The sequence below is a fragment of the Prinia subflava genome, chromosome 2, assembly GCF_021018805.1.
Source record: "Prinia subflava isolate CZ2003 ecotype Zambia chromosome 2, Cam_Psub_1.2, whole genome shotgun sequence".
NCBI classification, from domain to species: domain Eukaryota; kingdom Metazoa; phylum Chordata; class Aves; order Passeriformes; family Cisticolidae; genus Prinia; species Prinia subflava.
In genome coordinates this window covers 60,273,985-60,295,958 of record NC_086248.1, presented here as the reverse complement: position 1 = coordinate 60,295,958, position 21,974 = coordinate 60,273,985, and the positions used below count along the sequence as shown (strand labels likewise).

Below are 21,974 nucleotides of genomic sequence, written 5' to 3'. Positions count from 1 at the left end.
GACAGGAAGAACTAGATTAAACTGATCCATATGCAAATTATCTGAGTCTGATTGAATCAAACCATGCACAGTTTAATGACTATGGTAAGATGCCTTTATCTCTGCTTGGATGTGTTCTGAAAAGAAGGACTGCTCCAAGATAAAACAGTTTAATAAGGAGGTTTTTCATTACAGGGTCGATCTGCATTTGCATTTCTCTCTCTAAGCCACACAGCTTTCCTCAGTTTCCATTCCTTTTTAAGAGATTAGTCGGGTATGTATTGTTGACACACACCTTAGGCCATCGCATACTTAACATGTGTATGAGTTTTAGCTTAGTCCTTCATGACCTGGGTAAAACATCTCAGAATAAAGACTAAATGGAAAAGGTTTTTGGTTGGTTTTTGTTTGTTTGTTTTTTTTGTTTTTTTTTTTGTTTGTTTGTTTGTTTTTTTTTTGTTTTTTTTTTTTTTTTTTTTTTTTTTTGGCTTATCTACCAAGCATTCTTTGCCCTTCTGTTATTTTGAAATTTTGTAAGATCTTTTCCGTATTTATACACTGATACAGAGAGAGAACATAGCTTGGGTGCTTACAGCATCATGGGCTAGACTCAGAATGTCATCACGGCTGCAGCAGGGTAATAACTCCAGCTTCTGTGAAGGCAATCTGATTCTGTGGTACTGTAGCTGAGGTCTAGCCCTCTATTTCTAAACCATGTGTTGGTTTCTTCCAAGTGGCTGCCTTTGAACATTGAACAAGGTAGCTAGGCCCTGCCTCACCTGTTGTATGCTCTGCTTACTGCTTCAGGTGCAAGTGAAATAAAACAGAGGCAACTTTCTCCTTCTAGTGCAAGTAAGATGGGGAAATCTCCAGGGCTCTCAGGTTGATCATAGGAAAGACAGCTGACAGACGCCTGTGCTCAGACTGCAGCAGAAGTGACATGTAGTAAGTACTGCTATTCTCGTCCCGCTATGATTAAAGCTGTGGTTAGCAAATGCCCTGAATCAGACTATACCTTATTCTTACCCTGAGGCATAGTAAGCAGCCCAATTTCCTCCACCTTGAAGAGATCTAACCTGTCTGGTACAATTTTCAGTGGCCATCTATGGATATGGTGACCTTCCTCACTCAGGGCAAAGTTTTCCTAAGTACTGTGTTTTTCTCTAAAGCCTGTGTACACACTAACATCTGTGTTCACATACTACATATTGCAAACAGAAAGTGCTTCAGTCTCAAAGATGCTGAATGGTTACTCTCCAGCTAATACAGGCAAACAAATACTAGTGATTTCATGAAGAAGTCACTTTCCACAGCACCCATATTTTGTCTCTGCAATAAGGAACTCTTGAACTAGGCTGGTTAACCTACTCAACCTCAGCTGCAACAGATCATCTTCACCCTTATATCATGAAGATGAGAAATTGCAATAGAAATAAGGCTCTTGAACAATATTTTTTTCCATTTATTTCAACAGAAACAATCATGGGTCTAAATGCCTTGCAGATTGGGAACCCAAACCTCTAATTGCATATTTCATCATTATTAGCATCATTACTTCTTTTCCATCCCTGGGCTGCTTCATGACTCTAGAAATCTCTAGAAATTTATATTCCTTTGAATACAATGGATACTTATGTCATATATTTAAGTTACTTTGATTTGAGTTTCACTTCTATATGTTTTAGCTTTCTTGACTCTATGCTTGTGTCTGCAGCTTTGCATTTCATCATTAATTCTGGCTCAGCAGCTACCAAGTCCATTCTTATCTTAAATGATAAGTTTTTTTCCTGTATATATTCCTTTACAGTTAGTACTATAGCCATACCCTCTTTCCTCACAGACTATGGATCCCACAGCAGTAGAAGACATAATCTTGTTAATCCAGTCATAAAACACAGTTGTGCCACCAGTAAGAAGAGCCCTACTTCTGTCCTAGCTTACAGTTGTTTAACATCACCTAAGGTATCACAGTGCTGATGGTTCAGGGGCAGTCAGGGTAACAGAACAACTCAGTTACTGGTGGCAGAGAACTTACATGCCCCTGTGAGAAGATGCACTTCCAGGGCTAGGTGTGAAGGAGGTAGTTTGGAAGACAGCACACACCTCCTTGCCTCTTGGCATGGTCTAATGTGCAATAGAATCATTGAGGCTGGCAGAGACCTATAAGACTGAGTCAAACATTAACCCAAGTCCACCACTAAACCATGTTCTTAAGCACCACATCTACATGTCTTTTAAACACCTTCAGGGATGGTGACTCAACTTACTCTGCTGGGCAACCTGTTCCAATGTTGACAACCCATTCCATGAAGAAACTTTTCCTAATACCCAATCTAAACCCTGGGACAACTTGACAACAACAACTCTTGTCCTGTCATTAGTGACTTGGGAGAAGAGGCCAGCACTCATTTTGAAATTACTTTTTTTCAAGTAGTTGAAGAGAGTAATAAGATCTCCCCAAAGCCTCCTTTTCCCCAGGCTAAACAACCCAAGAGGGATGGATGCTAAACAGATACACAAGAATACACTGCTTTTCCCAAAATGCTTATCCTTGAAGTACAAGTAAATACTGACAGATGAGAGATGCAAAGGGTTAATGAGGGAACATCCACTGAATTTAAGAGAGCTAACAGTACTGTGTGCTATCTGTCAACGTGCTAATAACAGCTGCATTGACAGACCTTGCTGTCAGGCTCCTGTGGGGGCAGTTCAGAGAATTCCTAATCATCCCTCAAAGGATCCTGTCTGTCTTCATGGATTAAACAAAGAAATCAGATTGCTAACATGGTAAATTGAAGTTAGATGCTTAAAATTAAGTGATGTGAATGTTACCTTTCCTCCACTCCCACTTCCCACCTTCTGCCTGATGATGGACACTGGCAACAGTGTCAAAGGGCTGCTAAGCTTCATTTGAAGGGAAGCATTTTTAAGATCAGATTTGATGACGGGGAAGAGTGCAATTTTGTGACTGTGGCAGGGAGTTTAAGTGAAATCACAAAGATGGGTGTTGAGAAGTGTAGTGAGTGGCTGATGGAGGCTGGCACCACCACAGCTATCCGAGGTATGATATGGAGTGGCCGTACGTTTTTAGGCCTACAGCTCAGGCATAGTTCCAACCTTCCTTTGATTAGGTGCTGTCAGATGTCTCAGAAGTTTCTGCTCTTCTTGGGCTCAATCTGGATTGGTATTAAAACATGAATTCACACTGGCATCCTTTCTCAGGTGCCTGTTACAAGAAACAAATTCATCACCTTGCAGTGAACTACTTGGGATGAGATTCTGACCGCTCTGTAAGTCTAGTTCACCTTTGATTTCAGTGACCTCAAGATCCAATGATTTTGTTCTAAACATTTTTGTCTTCTTATGTAGGTGGGCATCCCTGTTCCAGTGGTGATCTGGCCTTTCCCTTCCCTTCCCTCACAGATGGGAAGGATGAGTCTGTCTGATTTCAGATTTTTAGCGTCTGTCAAACATGACTGTTAAACTCCTTGCAGTCCTCTCAGCTGTCCAGATTCTACATTCCTTTTATAACCAACAGAGCTGCCATTCACAATCACTCCAGACCTGGGGCAAAAATTTAGAACCTTTATAATTTTTGAGTGTCAGTTGTGGAATAGATCTGATGACTCTGATCTGGGATGAGTAAGGACTTCTTGGACTCTTCCCATGAATTCATGTTGGGAAGCAAAGCTGTGAAAAACATCTTCTGTTAAGGCCAGCAGAGTATGCTTCTGCTTTATTTGTGTAATTTTCTTCTGTCACCTTAGTCCCATGTCATTTGTACTTTTGCCCCTAGGATCAACACTGAATTCTGTATTGAAAGTTGAGAGGAGGTATTTATTGTAGGCTTTGAAGCCTTACCTAAATGATGTTTGATCTCAATGCCATTATCATAGCATAGCTGTCTCTTTCTTCTTTCCAATTCTCTTTCATTCATAAGGCTGAAAGACTTTTTAATCTTTATGCAATTTCCTCTGCAAGGTCTAAATCACCTTGATATTTGGCAACATTGATTCTGTCTTTCCCTTCTTGATTGCTCAATCTTAGAGAATTTCCTGAATAATAAAAATTATGTCCATATATGCAAACGTGGTCATAAGGTCTCTTTTGGCACCTATTTATTATATCTAATTTATATAGGATTTGTATTAGTCCAAATGTGCTCTTTAGCAGGCCCGATCCAATTTCTGTTTAAGTCTATGACACTTTCATGATAGATCTTAATGGTCGTGGGATTTAGCCCAAAGCCTGGTGTATTTAAGTCAGTTTTAATCTGAAGGGCCTGTAATAAAACCACTGACTTTGATCTTCTTTTCTGGGAGTTAAACTGAATCAGAGACTTTAATTTTTCTTTTTTAACCTCAAGTAACTGCATGTTAGCTGAGTGACTGTGAGGACAGTCCTCTTCTGCACGAGCTGTTCTTGTTTAGAACAGTGCATAGGACTTTGGACTATGAAGGAAACTATTTTCATTACAGGCAAACATGGAGATACATTACATAGAAACTTTACTATAAAAATAATTATCTATTTTTATGAAGGCCTAGTAACTATGTGCATGTGTGTATGTATATGTGTGTGTATATATGTATATGTACACATAAATACAGATGAATTAAGTTCAATTTTTTTTTTCTAACAGGACACATAAGCAGCACTTGCCCTCTTCACCCTTATTGGACTCTTTATTGGGCTGAATTGTTAAGTCTTTTATAATCTGGGCTTCTCAAATAGCAGTTGTGATGAATTTTTTTTCTTGATATGCTCTTCTGTCCAGTAGGAATTGACTGTAGATTGCCAACCTGTTACCAAGTAGTAACAACTTACAGATACTGTCAAGATTGGCTTGGTACAAACTGGTGAGCCAGAGGTGAGAGAATAACTTACTAACCATTCTTTTGAGCCACATATTCCCCAGCACTGACAATTTAACAGAATTGTCAAAATGCTCATCTATTACAATCAAGATTGTGATGCCCAACAACCTTAGTGTTTTAATCTTACTCTGCCTTTGTTTCTCCCCTTGTTTTCTGTTTCCCCTCTGCCCCTAACACATACAAACACAGAGACTTTCCGCTTTTATAAATACAATGGATGTTGTTGTCAGTTCAGATAAGAGCAAATGCCAGATAGGATAGCAATATTTTCAGTCCTGGCAAATGCAATCATAAGTTCAGTTTATTAATATTGCAACAGTTGCACTAAATGAGATCACTAGGATAACAAAACATTTATCAACAAAACGCTGCCACCTACTGAAGTTTTGCAAACAGCCCAGATGATTGGATAAGATCACAAATTCACTCTGTCACAAGCTTATGGTCTTTGCTGAAATCGTTCTGAGGGAAAAAAGCAAGAATGATAACCAGCAGAACAAGACAAGACATCTCTTTCATGCAGTCTGTTCAGCAAGTGTCAGGGTAAATCCTGGAGAGCAACCTCCAAAGAGGAAAGGAGATTTGGCTCTTTGTGCTCAGTATGCCATGGAGTTTTCAAGCATTGTGGCTAGGGAACTCATCTTATCAAACACTTTGCCTTGCAGCCTATTATAAACTTCCAGTTTTCTTGTGCTGATGTTCAAAGCTTCTATTCAGGCCCTACTAAACTGACATTACAACTTGCCAGCTTTTTGTTGCATTGTACCACCCCAGATTATAAAGGCTTTGTAAAGAAATATAAAAGAAGTCTTAGTGATTACACCAAATCTTGTGAATTTTCTGTTGCAAGACCTCAACCAACTCAAAATTATCATTATTTCAGTATAGGAACCAGGCATGTTATGAAACAAGAAGTCCTGCACATCACAGAGGTGTGTCAACCAGCAGATGATTAGACATGCAAGGGCTGACAAGGCTTTGGATAGGAATTGTTGTGCCCACCTGAAACTGCAGACAGCACTTCTAGACTGCCATAACCTAAAACAGCTTTTAGGCAAGAACGTGGATCTCATTTCCTAGTGTCTTGGGAGAACTGCTTTGTGGATTTAGCTGTTAGTTATCAGTAGAAGTATTTAAAGGAAAGGAAAACAAAATTATTCATGATGGAACTAAATTTTTTTACATTATGTGTAGAAAGGAGTATTTATGTTAATCAAGTAAAGCAAACTCAAATAGTCAGGACAGCATGGTTTAGGAATTACAGTCGCAGTGCCTTTACTTCATGCAATAGGTGACCCACCTTACCCTTGCAATAACATTCAGTTTCTGATTTGTAATGATCACAAAATTAATACTTACTCCTGGAGCATCCCTGGATGCTAAAGTTATAGACAACTTAAAGGGCATGAAAAAGTGTCTGCTTTTTAAGATGACTACAACAGATCATTTAAACATGTGCATAACTTTAAGCATGGAAGTAATTCAATTGAAATAAACAGGACTACTCAAACATTTCTGATTTTGCATGTGCTTCTGTGCTCTGCTAGCTTAGGGGCTAAGAATGGATATGCTTATTTAACACAGTGTTTATCTACTAAGCCTACTAAACCTATGTTCAGCTTTACTGATTCCTTTCCCTTTCATCAGACAGATACAAGGAGTTGTCAATTTTTGTAGCCTCCTTCTGGGTCAGTGTCTTGGGGTGACTGTATGATACTGTATGATACCCTATCGTCTGCCTTTTTTTTTTTTTTTTTTTTTTTTTATTGCTACCTCCTAATTTGTCTCAAAGCCGAGACAGTCAGTTTCAAAATTTCTTCTGCCTTAAAATGCATTTGCATTTTATATCTGATGTAGAAAACAGCAGCTATAAACTCAAACCCTGAGTCCTGAGGAAGTAAAGTGGATAACTTGAAAGGAAACACTCAGAGGTTAGTCTAGATTAGGGGATGCAATTGATATTAGGCTGGGGCTGGCTCTTCCTGACATAACTTCAGACATTTTTGCACTGGGAAGCTGGATCTCCTTTGTTTGGATTTATCTCTTTGTGACTGCCCTTGGGTTCCCCCTCATGACTTGACTAACCCTGGATTAATTCTCTCTTCCTAATGCAAGAATTGTCCTTACTGTTGTGATGCCAATATTCTTTCATGCAGGACATGAACATATATACTCACTGCTGTTTTGGGAAACCCCAGCTAGTGACAAGCCAGAATCTTTAACCTGACTTGGCCACTATGTTTAACTCTTTTGCAGTAAAACCTTTAACATATTTTAGTTTTCAGTGCCAGCCACACCATCTTTCTTGCTGTGAAAGCAGGGCAAATCCTGAAATCCCCACTGTGGGCCACCTGGAACTGGTGTTACCAGATATAAGCTCTGACTAGTTTGGGCAGGCTTGGGTTTTAAGCTGCGCTTTGCTGCAGCTGCTCTCCAACACAAAGGAACTTCAGTGGGTTTTGACTCCACTCAGGGACACTGCAGCCAACACATCTGCTAGCTGTGGAGAGGAAAGTGACTGTTTAATGAACACCATTGCCCTAACAAGTGCGCAGGTGCAATTTCTGGCTGGAGCTCTTCACATTGGCCCGTCTGTTTTTAAGTTCTCCTATCAGGATTGGTGGTTATTTTGGAACTCAGAGCTCCTGGCCTGTCACTCAGTGACACCATTCCTCTAATACCTCTAACAGAGATTGCTTCTTCCATGGACCTCTGCAGACTCTCCACAGTTGTACTGTACCTTGCCCTACGTCCACGTTAGTGAACAGCTGTGAGAAGCCACTCCTTTTGTGATTGAAAATGGCTCTGAGCAGAGGCACAAGAGTACAGGTTTCTAAAGACAAGTTATTCATAAAGCCAAGAAAACATTGATTTAGGGCCAAAGTCCCACTGCAACCTATTGAGGGCATGCTCACTCTGCCCTCAATAGGGTAGAGACATATCAGCTGCCCCAGGAGCAAGACAGCTGTGCCTGTGGAGCTTTCCAGCCCTCCGGTGAAACACTGCTCATGGCAACTGTGCTCCATCATTAGAGGCTGCAGGGGGATGTACAGGACCACCCTGAGGTATATGTGCCCACAAATAGGTCTGGCAGCCTATGTAAACAAGAGCGTATGCAGCCAGGCTTTCGTGCAGAGCGTGGAGCTTGGCAGGTTTTGCCCTTACAGATCTATGTGTCCTGTGAGTTGGGATAGGGAGGAGCAGGGATAATTTTGATAAATCATTTTATTCTGGAGCTGGGGGTGGCACCACAGTGATGAAATGAGCTCTTACTCCCTGCAGTGACAGAATCTTCAAGCTGTTAGAGGAAGCTGTGGCTCTCAAACACATTTTCAGCCTTTTTATGATCACTGCTTTGCTTTCTAAACCACTGGTGTGGTAGAAGGAGAGATCTTGTGGAGCTTCCTACTAGGCAGCACTGTCCCATTTGGGTGGTGTCTTTATAAATGCCTGCAAGATGCTAGCTCTCAGGTTGGAGAATATAACTAAGTTGGTATTGCTACAGTAGCAGATCTGATATCCTTGATGTATATCTTCTGGAAAAATCCCTGTTCTCTACCTCTTGCTGCACAAGCACACTAACAAAATTTAACATCAAAAAAATCCATTATGGCTTTTAGTAGCTAGTCAAAACAGTGTATTTTAGATTTTTCTAATCAACCTCAGTGGAAAAGAGATTTTGCTCCATCCAGATACAATTTTTGAAGGCACCATTTCTAGAGGTTCTCTGTTGCATATGACTTACCTGGATGTTTTACTAGTAAAACTTTTTATGTGTTAGATTTTCTAATTACATCTACCAAAGAAGTTGGTCGCTATGTCATTAAATTAGCAATGCATGTTAGTTTGCATTTTTTGGTCAATAAATCTTTACCTGCGAAGATCTGAGCATGATCTCATTTTTTTATGTGGATGTTTAGAGTGGAGCACACATGCAAATATTGTCTCTTTGTTTGGCATAGATTATTCTGAACAATTCCAGAGTGGAGGCAGTGGGTTTGTGCTGGGGAGAGTTAGGCATGAAGAGCTTGGCTGATTGTGGCTGGTGGGAATAGCTCCTGGGTGGCTGTTACTTCCCCTCTGAGCAGATTAGCTTTGAAATAAAATAGTATCTTCAATTCAAGGTTCTCACAAATTGACAATAGGTGAAGTTTTATGAAAGATTTGAAATCCTAGAGCACTGTGACACTGGCATGACAACAGGCATGGCACCCAGCTTCCATGTACCTTGCTAGGGCATCACATCCTGCTGGACTCCAAAGTGTCTTTATAAACTGTCTGCAGAAAATATTGCTTGTACAGAGAAAAATCTTCAAAAAACCCAACTACCTGAGAAACCACCTGAGCTAGCTAGAAGCAAAACAGAATTGACACAAGCAACACTTTGATACACAAGATGGTGTGTGCCTGACAAGAGATAGGTTCCTAAGCAGTCCAGACATGTCACTTTTGTGTGTCTCACTCTCAGGAACTTCTCCTGAAGGTGACTACATCTTGATAATTGTTTTTTGAACCCAGACTGATTTTCACAGTAGCAGATAACACAAACCAGGCAGTTATTGGTGTCTATGGCACTCACTGGACATGTGGGTGTTCAATTCTGCTCTCCACTAGCCATTGTTTTCAGTTCCTGTCATTCTGGGGAGCACCTGTGAAGAATTGTGTCACTACCTCAGCATAATGGTACATGTCTACTGTCAGAAACGTGCACATCTGTCTTTTAAATTAGGTGGCCGTGAAGCAGCAGGTTTGATTCTTAAAAGACTCAGTGGAGAGTCTTCCTTCCTTCCTTCCTTCCTTCCTTCCTTCCTTCCTTCCTTCCTTCCTTCCTTCCTTCCTTCCTTCCTTCCTTCCTTCCTTCCTTCCTTCCTTCCTTCCTTCCTTCCTTCCTTCCTTCCTTCCTTCCTTCCTTCCTTCCTTCCTTCCTTCCTTCCTTCCTTCCTTCCTTCCTTCCTTCCTTCCTTCCTTCCTTCCTTCCTTCCTTCCTTCCTTCCTTCCTTCCTTCCTTCCTTCCTTCCTTCCTTCCTTCCTTCCTTCCTTCCTTCCTTCCTTCCTTCCTTCCTTCCTTCCTTCCTTCCTTCCTTCCTTCCTTCCTTCCTTCCTTCCTTCCTTCCTTCCTTCCTTCCTTCCTTCCTTCCTTCCTTCCTTCCTTCCTTCCTTCCTTCCTTCCTTCCTTCCTTCCTTCCTTCCTTCCTTCCTTCCTTCCTTCCTTCCTTCCTTCCTTCCTTCCTTCCTTCCTTCCTTCCTTCCTTCCTTCCTTCCTTCCTTCCTTCCTTCCTTCCTTCCTTCCTTCCTTCCTTCCTTCCTTCCTTCCTTCCTTCCTTCCTTCCTTCCTTCCTTCCTTCCTTCCTTCCTTCCTTCCTTCCTTCCTTCCTTCCTTCCTTCCTTCCTTCCTTCTTCCCTCCCTCCCTCCCTCCCTCCCTCCCCCTTCCTTTTGTTTTAAAGGCATACACAAAACTTCTGGAAATGTCTGTAAATGCTAACTCAAATTTATTTTTTGAAATGCAAGAAACCACACTATAACACCACTCACTGCATGTTCTATCACATAAAAAGGAGATAATCATAATCTATTGTAAATTTTGAAATAAAGAATAAACTACACACCATGGACCTGATTATTTTACTTCTCATATTATTCAGGTTCTTTAAGATGCATTTATAATGTGTATAAATTCGCCCCAACTATAATAACTATACTTACTTTTTAGCTTTCATTGTATTACTTAGAATTTCATTTTACTTACCATTAACTAAATGAACAGCATTTGAACACCTTCACTCTCTTTCTTACATTCTCATTTGTTTCTGAAAAACAAACATGGATATTGATAATCAAAAGCCATTACAGGCAAGATGTATACCTCATTTCTGGAATCACATTACACCACTATAAATTAATTCTGCATTTTGCCTAGAAAGAATAAGCAACATTAACCCGGTCCACGCAATTGATTCAGCATCACTCTAACAAAGTCATAGACACCCTTCTGCAGACTGTCTGTTCCTGTTCATTCAGATAGTTAATCCGTAGCAGGTCAAGATCATGACTTGCCAAGAACATAAGAAATGTCCTAACTGTGCAGTAAACTTGTTCCTCTGTGAGTGCAGAGGTTCACATTTGGAAGGAAGCAGTGCTATGCAATGGGATGAAGAGAGAATAGGGCATAGCAAATTTGTGGCTGTGAGGTCCCCAGCTCTTACAACACTGGGCAGCGGGTGGGGAGGGAGACCTGCTGTTCTGTTGCTTTCCTCAGACAGTGCAGCAGTGCCCACATTGCTGTGGGGGAGGCAGGGAGCTGGTAAAACTTTTGCCAGAAGTACCAGTAAAAAAACTGGTAAGTTTTGCCAGGAGTAAATCAGTGCAGCACCTCAGGCACGATGGTGATTTGCACTGGTCATTGCACAGTGAGTATAGGGCTGTACCAGTGGTGAACGCAATCCTTTCAGCTGGATTTCCTGTCTCTTCTCACTACAGATGCTCCAGTTTAACTAAATCAACATTTATATTACTTCAGTGAGTTTTTTTAATTTATATGGAGCCCAGTGTTCTCCACTTGGCACCCTATGAGTTTGTTCCTATTTCATGAAGCCAGCACCTAAATAATCTGTAAACCAGCATTGTAACTTCCCTGCTCTTTGGCATGTGCTTAAAAGTCACACTACACAGATTTAAGGCTGGTGGATGGTAAAGAGATTAAATTTTCAAGTGCCAACTCATCACACCAGGTTGACACAATTCCCACTGTGTTGCTGAATTTACTTGAAAAATTTATTATGGTGAAGCTAAAGGGAGTCTAAGAAAAATGGTTCATTTACCAAGACAGCAAATAAGAAAATATACATTTTAAAGTGCAAACTCTTTATTCTGAAAAATTGGGCATTGTGCCTTATGTGCTGTACTCCCTGTCTAAAAATTACATAACTCTGAATGTAAACTATGTATATGTATATTTGTGGTTTTATTACAGGAAGCTCAGAGTGAGACCTTAGAGAGCTGGACACCCATGGAATCTACCAGGAGGAAATAATATTTGTGATCTTTTCTCTTGTGAGTTAGCAAACCACAAGAGTGCCAGGAGCTCATTAGTGTGGCATTCTCACACTGCATCCCATGAAGACGGAGAAAAACCTGTGCTTCTGTAAATGTGCTCCTTTCTTAAAGTAACAGCCCATGGGATGAGACCAGCCTTGTAACAGCTCAAGTCACCATTTGTGGAGACCATTAGAAGGTTTCAACTCATTTTCATACAAAAAGCTTAAGGGATAAAAGCCCTAACAACCCAACCCTCCATCCCCTGCCTTCTCCTAACAGCTTATTGTTAGGTCAGGAAGACATGATTAAAACTGTGGAGGTCCTCTGGTCCCCACTGGAAATACCTCTGCTTAGCCAGAGGATGTCATATAGGGCTTTGACTGAGGAAAGCTGCCAGTCAGGTTTGGGTTCATAACCTGCAGATACCAAAGACATGTCTGCTAACAGATACTCCAGCTCCTGCTGTATAGTTTACAGTATTTGCAAACAACAAAATATAATGCAGGTATATCCTGATCCTTCATTAATCAGAAAAAAACATTAGAGGAAGCACTGGGAGCCCAGTTCTGCTTTCCAACATGTATGCACCTTAACCCCCATTAATTTCAGATGGAGTCACGTGTGTGTATCCTGGGGGGGTGATTGCATCCAACGTCAGCTACAAGTGACCGAGAAAGGGAAAATAATCGGCCTGATACCGGCCATTTGGACAATGTGTATTTGATGTGTCAGAGCCGTTCCAACCTTCCAGTTACCAGATGTCCGTAAAAATTCATAGCAGGCTATTAAATTTAGCAGATCCCATCTTAATTAGATTAGCTTCTGCTCAGCATGACAGCAGAGTATTTCACTGATGGAGGATTTATAAAGATTTCTGGTGGGAATTCTTTATGGAAGATGTAGTCTTTTATCCAATGGGATTCACAAATGGAGAGGGGGGAGGGAGGAGAGAAAGCCCTGATAAGGACACACAAACATTGTCATGGCATGTTAAAACATAAATGGGAGCTTTTATTTTATGGATGTTCTCTTTTTATTTCTCTTTCACAGTACGGACAGGCAGCACGAGCGTTTTTTGTGTCCTTGCATTATCAGGCCCAGCTAACATTATGGCATATGGGTGGTGGAAAGCTACAAGCAAATTCTTGTTGTCAAATTCCCTCCTAAAACTAGCACCAAAGGAGTACTCAATGTTCAGTTGCCTGTCAGGTCATGAGTTATTTTTTCACCTACAGGAAACAGAACTGTACAGTTTGTCTTGGGCTGGTTTTATGTGCTGCAATCCAGCATCTATCCATCCATTGCCCTTCCTTCTTTGAGGTCACTGGTTAAAAAAAAGACACAAAAAACCTCCCCAACAACCAACAAACCCACTTTCTTATTAATTCTGCCTCTGTCCCAGTGCCAATGATTTTCTGGTTTTCTCTGCACAGGTTTTTATGGAAGATATATACTGTTAATGGTGACACTGGTGTCAGTAACAGAACGTGAGCAGCAGCAATGCCTGCACTCTATTCCCAGAGTGTAGATAACTTCATAAAGAAAAAAGGTGGGTGGAGGGGAGGGGAGATCTGGATAATTTTTCTTGTCATTTGATTCACCACTGAAAAGGTCACTCCCTGTAAGAAGAGACAGTCTTCTCTCTGAGATGTCTGGGGGAGGAGCAGGAATGGCAGAGCCAAAATGGGGGGGGGGGTCCTTGCTACCATGCAGCTTTTGTGAGGTGGCAGAGCAGCCCCTCTGAGCGCAAGGGCATGCAACGCCCAGAGTATGCATGCTGGCAGCTGATAAAAACAGAAAGGGTCCATCCCTTGCTCACGCTGCGGGCTGATAGCATTCACATCATACACCGTTTGTTACTAGGCAACTGATTAAATATACGTGCTGGTCCTTCAAGCAGTGCTTGCAATTAATTAACCAAACCATTTTCATTTTGACTGTCTTCCGTCCTCCCCCTCCCCTCCCCACCACCAACCACCCTCCCAAATGCTGACATCTGACACAACTGAGAGGGATTTGATGCTCCTCCTGACCTGTGGTGTAATAAAACAAGGAATGGAATCTTTGCATAGTGGATGTGGTCTACACCTGGGCAGTGGACACCTCCGAGCATCACTGGTGGGTCCAGACAGCAGTGGGCACAAGGAACAGACATTTTGCTTTGCTTTGCTTTGCTTTGCTTTGCTTTGCTTTCCTTTGCCAGGGTCAATGTAAATTGAACTGTGCAAACCACAGGGCAGAGTCCAAAAGAAGTTCTTCTGGCAAAATCTATTTGAAGTGCAGTTGCATTGAAGGATGAAGGTTGGGTTTTCTTTCTTGGTTTTAAAATTTGAATTCCTTATCCCTACAGTACTCATTCAGAAATTTAAAACCACTATGGGCACATTTGTATGTGTACATATATAGACACACATATATATATAGTGATAAATATAAATATTTATACAGCTACTAATGTATGTGAGTGGTGTTAAAGTCCAGATGTCACCAACTCTAAGTGCACACTCATCTGTCAAAGCTATTACGCTGGGACCCCAAAACCAGGCAGCCACTGCACCACTGAGCTCACAGTGCCTAAACTGCAATGACAGGCAAAGTGGAAGAAGGGATCTAGACATCAAAGGTTGTTCAAGGTCATACAGGGGGTCAGTAGCAGGGCTGGGAATAGAAAATGGCTTTTGTTTTTCAGATCATATTTTCTAATAAAAAGAGAAAAAAAATCAGTGAGTCATCTCACCCCAAATCCTCCCTCTAATTCTGTAATACAGTTGTCATATTAAACTTGCATGAAATAGACTGGAATTACACATGGAAAATGGGTAACTACAAGGATCCCGGAAGATCTGACTGTTCCTATTACACTTGATCAAATGCAACTGTCAGCTGCTTTGGCAGAGATCACCTTTGATGATTAAAAGGAGAGGACTACATTACAAGAGGGTTTGAGCACGAAACCACTTGCAGCAATCCACAATTAAACAGGAGAGGCTATTGTTCTGTTTCTGACTGGGAACAGAGTTACAAATTTATTGGAGTTCACAGGCTTGCTGCAGAGCTTGTCTTTTAACAAAATTGTAGCCCCATTCTGTATCAGAGCTTCCTACCCCGCTCAAAACCTCGAGTGCATTAAAGAAGCAATTTAGGGTTTTTTTGAAGGGGGAAAAATAGAATGTCGAGTTGGGTTTCTTTCTTCCTTCCTCCCACTGGCTTTCTGCTGAGGAGGGAGGGATTTGAATCAGCAGATTCTCAATGGCACTGTTGCCTATCAGAGCTGGTATAGATTCAGTAGAAATGGGTAAGAAGCAAATAATGAAGCACAGACTAACTGACAATTTAAGGGTTTTTTTTAACATACTGGCCAGCAGCTGATTTGGTGTGAACCATCTGTGGAGCCACGCTGCTTTGTGCTGCTTCTGCCTTTGAGTCAGAACTGGAACGGTACCTCTGAAAAAAGCACTCTTTGGGTTTTTGACTCTTTTGAATGAGTCAAGGCCATTTTCCACTCCTGATGGGACTCAGTTACCTTGGCCTGCTTTGCTTTGACTCTGGCCTGTCATTTTTTTTTGGCCTGTACTCCATTTTGAATAAAGAAGGGCCTGTGGCTTTTACCAGCCTTGCATGAGCTGGGTAAATCTGCATGGTGGTAAAAGCAGACCCCCAGCTGCCACCCTCTTTGCCACATGTGCTCACAGCCTGTGGTGGTGACAACTGGAGCAGGTTGTTCCTTATGTGATAGCAGATTAAGTTCCTCTTCTCCAAAAACAGCTAGTTGCTTTCAGCAGCCCCACTGAGTCGTGCACTCATCCTCTTTAACTGTCACTGTGGCTTTGCTGACCTTTGAAGAGAAAAACACTAGTAAAGAGCAATTTTATGCCCTCATAAAGAGTTATAGGTTACTAGGCAATAATAGAAACAAAACCCAACCTGGCCAAAAGATCTCAGCCTCTCAGCCTCCTTCCCCTGCTTTCTTTAATGGTGCTGCTGCATTGTTAATCTACTTTGAGTTTGTCAGTGGCTGGAAATCCCACCCAGATGATGTGAAGATGGTTCACAGAGCCAGTACAGGCCCTACTCCTCATACTGCTAATCCACAGGCTGGAGGGAGAAAGTCAGAGAACATCTGTATTTCATGCAGGTTTCTGCATGCTGCTCCTTTCCTCTTATCCTTATAATGATTTATATTTAATTGACTTGTAATTATACCCACTTTTCTTTTTTTTTTCCCCTTCTAGCTCATCTTGGTTTTTCCATATCCATATATGGCCAGCCACCAGCCTCAATTTTTTTCCACCACAATGAGGCAATAAATCCTGTGGGGCTGGACAGGAAACCCAGCTTGCCAAGGAGAGACAGGATGAATATCTCCTAGAGACAGCCAGAGGTATGAGTGCGTATTGTCCATACAGCATATTTCAAGGAGTGCCCAGGGCAAGCCTGGAAAAAGTTTTATGTCTGCAACAGTATTTCTTTCTGGAAAAACAGATTTTAAAAAAAGTCCACTGTGTATTTTTTTGTTCCTTTTATGTGTGTGGAATTTGTGATAGATACAAGTTGGTTCATCTGAAAATTTCAGCTAAGACCTGTTTTTTTTATAGGCAGAAGATAATCACATAGAAATGCTTCCTTTGGAAAATGTGGATTTGCTGTCTCTTCAGCTACATGTGTGCATATTCCTTAAGTTGGAAATGACTTCTGGGATCTTACAGCTCCAAACACCTTCATTAAAAATACTGAGCAAGTTTTATTAACACTTTATTGGGCTTCCAAGCATGTCTAGGCTCATTCATGTTTAAGCTTCACTGCAAACACTGGTGAACTCTCTGATCACATGTTCCACCCTGCCGCTTGTTCCTTTAAAGGCAGCAGAGATCCTGAGACCCTAGGATATTGTAACAAAACTCAGATGAACTCAATAAAATGGTGGTAGATGGCACACTAATGACACAGTGACTACTCTGCATGTTCTGTATGAAAATACATATCGTGGACCCCTTTTGAAGGAATCCTTTCAGTAAGACTCCTGTGGTATTTGTAGTCCAGAAAATCCACTCCAGGTCTTGCAAAAATATTACTTTGCAGTAACAATATGATGGTGTTCAGACACAACATTATCTTACTCTGCATGCAATGGCATTGCTTTGCATCCTGGCACAGTGGTGCAAAATCTCCATATTTGAGAAAGCACTGCTTTCAAATATGAAGAAGAGTTTACCATTGTTGCTACTGACCAGTGTAAGTTCCGGGGAAACAGAAGCAGAAGCATTGGTGCCCTGTTATAGCTGGCTACATTAATCACTATGTCATTCAAATTAAGCCACTTACTGACATAGGAGCTGGTTTGTAGACACCAGGAAAAGAACTGGATCTTTGGTCCTCAGTACGTGGGCAAATAAAATTCCCAGATATTCACAAGCCTGGGAGTATAGCATCACTTAACTGCACTCTCTTGCTTGCACACATACTCAGCTACGATCCTAAAGGGTTTGCCAGTGCAGTGTAATGTTGAATTATACAGGCTAACTCTACAAGCTAGCTCTACAGGAATTAGCTTGGGAACTGGAATAAGTCTAACAGCAGTAGCAGGATACATTAGCTCGCATGGCTGACTTAGCCTGTCTGGCAACCACTATGATTAGAAGGTTTCTAGGATTAGATTGTTGGAGCTAAATCATGAAAGCTACTCTGGGTCTTTCAGTGTGATATGGTGAATTGGGACCCCTCCTCCCCCAGCCCCCACCCAGTAAAGAGCATTTTGCAGGCTATGCCTACTTGCATTCAAGGTCTGGATTCTTAATGGAATGAACTGCCCCAGCTTCGCTGTGGAAGTCAGTGGCATAGCTACACTGATTTACACTGACAGACTCCTGGCCGAGATGTTTCAGTCTGTCAGTTGTATTTACCATGCTCTGCCAATCTAGGGGGGCTAGTCATAGTCTTATTCCTTTTAATGATGATTCTGCTGCAGTTGTCTTTTTTTTGCTTGTTGCAGTTAAAGCCAACAGGCATTATTACGGTTTTCTAGCTTGGTCTTGCAATGATTTTAGCTTTAAGGGATAATTTTGAATAGCACTGCAGAAGCAGTAGCAGCTTCCTTACACTGCCAGACGTCAAGGCTCAATCCCTCAGTCTGCTTCCCCCATGTTTCAACCTGCAGAGTATTATGCTAATTTTGCTTGCAGCTTCAAGTCAGCTGAATTTCCGGCTGGCTTCAACTTAAGCTGTTTTTATTTCAAATAAGGTAAATTACCCGCTCCAGCCCAGGGCTCGGTTTCCAAGCTTCCGTTCTGCCGGTTTTCAGGCTTCACTTCCAGCAGCTCTGCCTAATCCCTGCAGAAGGCATGTCCTCCGCTCCTCCTATGCCAGGGACATGCTGCTTTGCTTGGCTGCTCCCAGCACTTGAATCCTCCTCTTCCTCCTCCCTCTCTCAGGACTTTTGATCTGAAATCAGCAGAAGTTATTTTTAAGCTATATATAAGAGACTTCTGCTAAGAGCAGCTTGCTAGTCCCCAGACTTCCTCCCTCTTTGTCTCCAGACTTTGCAGAAGCTCCCACTGCAGAAATGGAAAGTGTGCTTCTTGACAGTCATCCCCATTCCTGGCTACAATTGTGCAGTACACCTGATGGGGCTGAGAGCACTCTAGCAGGCCCATGGTTGCCAGTTTGCCTTTCCTGAGGCTTAGAGGTCTTGTAAAAAATTCAGTAGAAACAACACTGTGATGGTGTGATGGTGATCCTAATCTAAAAAGGCTAAAACCAGGAGCATCTGTGGGGGCAAACTTCGGTGGTTTGCAGGGAACCCAACATTATATCCAGTCAGATTCCTCTAGCCATGGAGTCACCACGCACTTCCTAATACATCAGAGGACAGCAGTCTCTGCCATTGTGCCTAAAAAGCCTACGACAGTTTCTCTCTAAAGGGATTACATTCAAATAAACAATCCAGGTAGGTGAAGGAAAACCTACAAAAAGTACAGAGAGATGGGGTGGCTTACTTGTGGCCACTTGGCCGATCAAAACTGAGATATCAGTCTCCCTCACTACACTGATCCCATTAAGTGTCATGGCCCTATGGAGCAGGTTAGTGTATGCTCCTGCTTCAAAAACTTCAGGAAACCAAATATAAACCTAGAAGAAAACTGCATGAGGCATCATGTTAAAGCAATAGCATTTCTTTTCTTGCTTTGTGGAAAGCTGACATTTTATGTGCTGTGTGTTGGCATTTCCTGTGATATTGCCACAGGCACAGGACTCAGATGGATTGTTCAGGAGCACATTAAATACTGCTTCATAGATATAACTTTGCACAGGAATCTCTTTTATGCATGTAGAATGGATAGGCAAACCATCATCTGAGACAGAGATTGTTAGAATGCAAAAAATATTATTGAGGTGCTCTGCAGAAATCTCCCCTCAATAAGGGTAATCCAGCCACCATTTCTCTATGATTTACTCAAAAATGTTGTTTTTGGTGTTATTTTAATCCCATATTATAAGGCTTGCATTTGTCTTGGTTCACCCTTCATATGTGCAGACGGTACATTTAGGAACATAGGATAATTGCTATTGTGGTGGATTGATCCTGTCCAGCAGCCAAGCTCTAACACAGCTGCTTGCTTAGTCACCCTTGTCCCCACAGCAGGATGGGGGACAGAAGAGGAAAAACAAAAGTGAGAAAACTTGTTTTGATTGGTGAAGGAAAGAGAAAAAGAAAACCACAAGCAGAACCACCAGTCTCCAAGCACTGAACACTTTGGAAGCCAAAAAGTTCCTTGCTCTTTCCCTATCCCTGTTTTCATTGCTGAGCATTACACTATATGGCATGCAGCACTCCATTAGCCAGTTCAGGTCAGCTGTCATGACTGTGTCCCCTCCGAATTGCTTGCTCACCTCTTACCTATTTGCTCCAGGAAGTGGGGACAGAGTGGAAAAAAGAGAAATCTTTGATGCTGTGCAGGCACTGCTCAGCAATAGCTTAAACATTAGTGTGCTATGAACACTGTTTTAGACAAAAACACAAAGCACAGAACCATCAGGACTGCTATGAAGAAAGTTAACACCATACCAGCTAGAATAAGCACAGATACCTTTTTGAAGATACCCTGCTTCATAGAAGGTCATAATTGTCTCTGAATCAATAGATAGAGGGGATTGTTGAGGAAACATAGGATTCATAGGTACCTGCAGGGAACTGTCCCTTGGATATGGGTTTGTCTCTCTCCTTTCACTACCAATACCAAGATTTTAATTTAAATTCCAAACTTTTAGACAGCTGAAGATGACCCTTATTCTTCAGTGATCAGGAGACTTTCTCCTGTTCTCTCTCTATCTTTTTATGCTATACCTATCTATGTAGTTGTTATTTGTCTCACAATAGGTTTCATGTAGCTTACAATTTTACCTTTAAATACAGTAACTAAAAGTAATTTTAAATCTTCCTTTCTCATATTTCTCCTCAGACTGAACTCATATTTTCTTTTAGTAGTGTGTATTTTTACTGAGTAAGCCTTGTGGATGCTTCCTGGTCCTGGATCCTACCTTCTCAAATGTGGAGTACAGCTTCTTGGCCTAATGTTAAAGGTGACCAAAAACCCGAGACTGAGCAAAAGCTCTAAACTGTGATAACTGTCACCCCCCCAAAAAATATTAAGTGTCAATTCTTAATAAAGATAGCTGTCAAAGCCCAATAAACCAAATTACAGTGCAATAAAATATATTTCATAACTCTAGTTTAAATATGTGCCAAAGCTTTTATAGTATAACATGGAAAGACAAAGATTCTACTCAGCCTTCTTGGTACAAGAAAGATATTTATTAGATTTATCTGATATATATTGTAACAATATAGCCTCTGATTTTTCAGATCCCAGAGAAGCCAAGCATGAGGGACAGAGGCAGAAGAAACCCAGCCTTGACAGGCCTTTTGGCAGCTCCTTTCATTGTTTCTCCTTTGAGCAGGGTGGGCTGAACCTGAATGTGATGGCCAAGGCAAAAACAGGTCATGTCATCTGCTAATATGAAATCACAGAGTTGTAGCCTTTATTAGCTTTTTAGAAAAAAACTTTTTCATAGTTTTTCAAAAAGACTGGTGCTTTCTCAACCACTAGTGCATGGTCAGGAGTCCGTTTCCTTGAGTTGACTGTATGGGGGCCTGATTTATTTGAGGATCTTTAAAAGAAAATCAAAACCTACCCACACACATAAGAAGTTTGTAGTGTTCTCTACAAAGTGTTCTTCTCCTGCATGTGCTTAATTTCATTCACTGTCTCAGTTCTCTTAATGCTTTCATCCTCTGCAATTTCTCATGACACAAACTTTGTCACCTTTGCTCTTCACCATGGCCTTCAAATCATTAATAAATATCCCAAGCACGTGTCATATTTTTAATCTTGGGGGCACCCTACATGGAAGTCCTCTCCATGCTGAGATAGACCATTTGTTCCTCTTCTTTGTTTCCATTCCCTCAGCTGTGGGCTTTTTTCTGCCCCTATCCATGCAGGGCTTTACCTCTCACCTTGTGGTTACTAAGTTTCCTTTATAGCGTTTTCTCAGGAACTTTATCAAAAGCCTTTTGAAGGTCTAAATAAAATACAGACACTGGTTGTCCTTTATCCACTGTTTTGTTAACTCTTTTAAAGGTCCTGAAGAGGTTTGAGATTTCTTCTAAGACAGAGGTCATGCTGGTTTGTCCCTACCATATCACCCTCATCTACTGCTCCTGCTTTATAAGAATGTCTAATGACTCCCCTGCACCAGGAGTGTTGCTTAAAAACAGAAAGCAGAGGGAGATACTTGTCTGTGGAGACTTTTCCTTACAGCCTTCTAGCTGGTTGGTTTATGCAGTCTTTAAGCCCTGAGGTAAGGAAACAGGAAAACAGATTAATAGACATAGCAATCTCCCCCAAGATACTTCTAGATAAACACAGCCTTGGGCATTTAGAAAGTCGGATTTATTACACCTTAAAAGAGGTTCCTGAAAACCACGGCTGTTTTATTTTAAAGTATGCAGCCAAAGGCATGCACTTCTTTAATCTTTGCCACTCTTTCCTAATAGACAACCGAAAGCACAGGACCCAAGGTTTAGA

General features: G+C 41.4%; 1 protein-coding gene and 1 long non-coding RNA gene across 24 annotated transcripts in view; one reads left to right on the top strand and one right to left on the bottom strand.

Moving 5' to 3' along the window:
* The window catches only part of LOC134546893 (uncharacterized), a 249,245-nt gene extending 232,117 nt beyond the window's left edge, over positions 1–17,128 (top strand). For 22 of the 23 annotated variants that reach the window (XR_010079294.1, XR_010079290.1, XR_010079302.1 and 19 more), the window contains 3 exons: positions 13,326–13,441; positions 16,125–16,273; positions 16,488–17,128. Coding sequence is in view for 1 of the 23 variants with exons in the window: in XM_063390175.1 (XP_063246245.1) it covers positions 13,326–13,383 (58 nt within the window). In the remaining 22 variants the exon portion in view is untranslated. Of the gene's footprint in view, positions 1–11,834; positions 12,089–13,325; positions 13,442–16,124; positions 16,274–16,487 lie in introns of those variants that run through there. The other variant, XR_010079301.1, reaches the window with a different exon arrangement.
* Positions 1–18,305, bottom strand: part of LOC134546895 (uncharacterized) — a 32,185-nt gene extending 13,880 nt beyond the window's left edge. Inside the window, exons 1-2 of the long non-coding RNA XR_010079303.1 lie at positions 18,140–18,305; positions 10,604–10,664 (exon numbers count right to left, since the gene is read on the bottom strand). This is a non-coding gene — a long non-coding RNA (uncharacterized LOC134546895). The remainder of the gene's footprint in view (positions 1–10,603; positions 10,665–18,139) is intronic.
* Between the last annotated feature and the right edge of the window lie 3,669 nt (positions 18,306–21,974).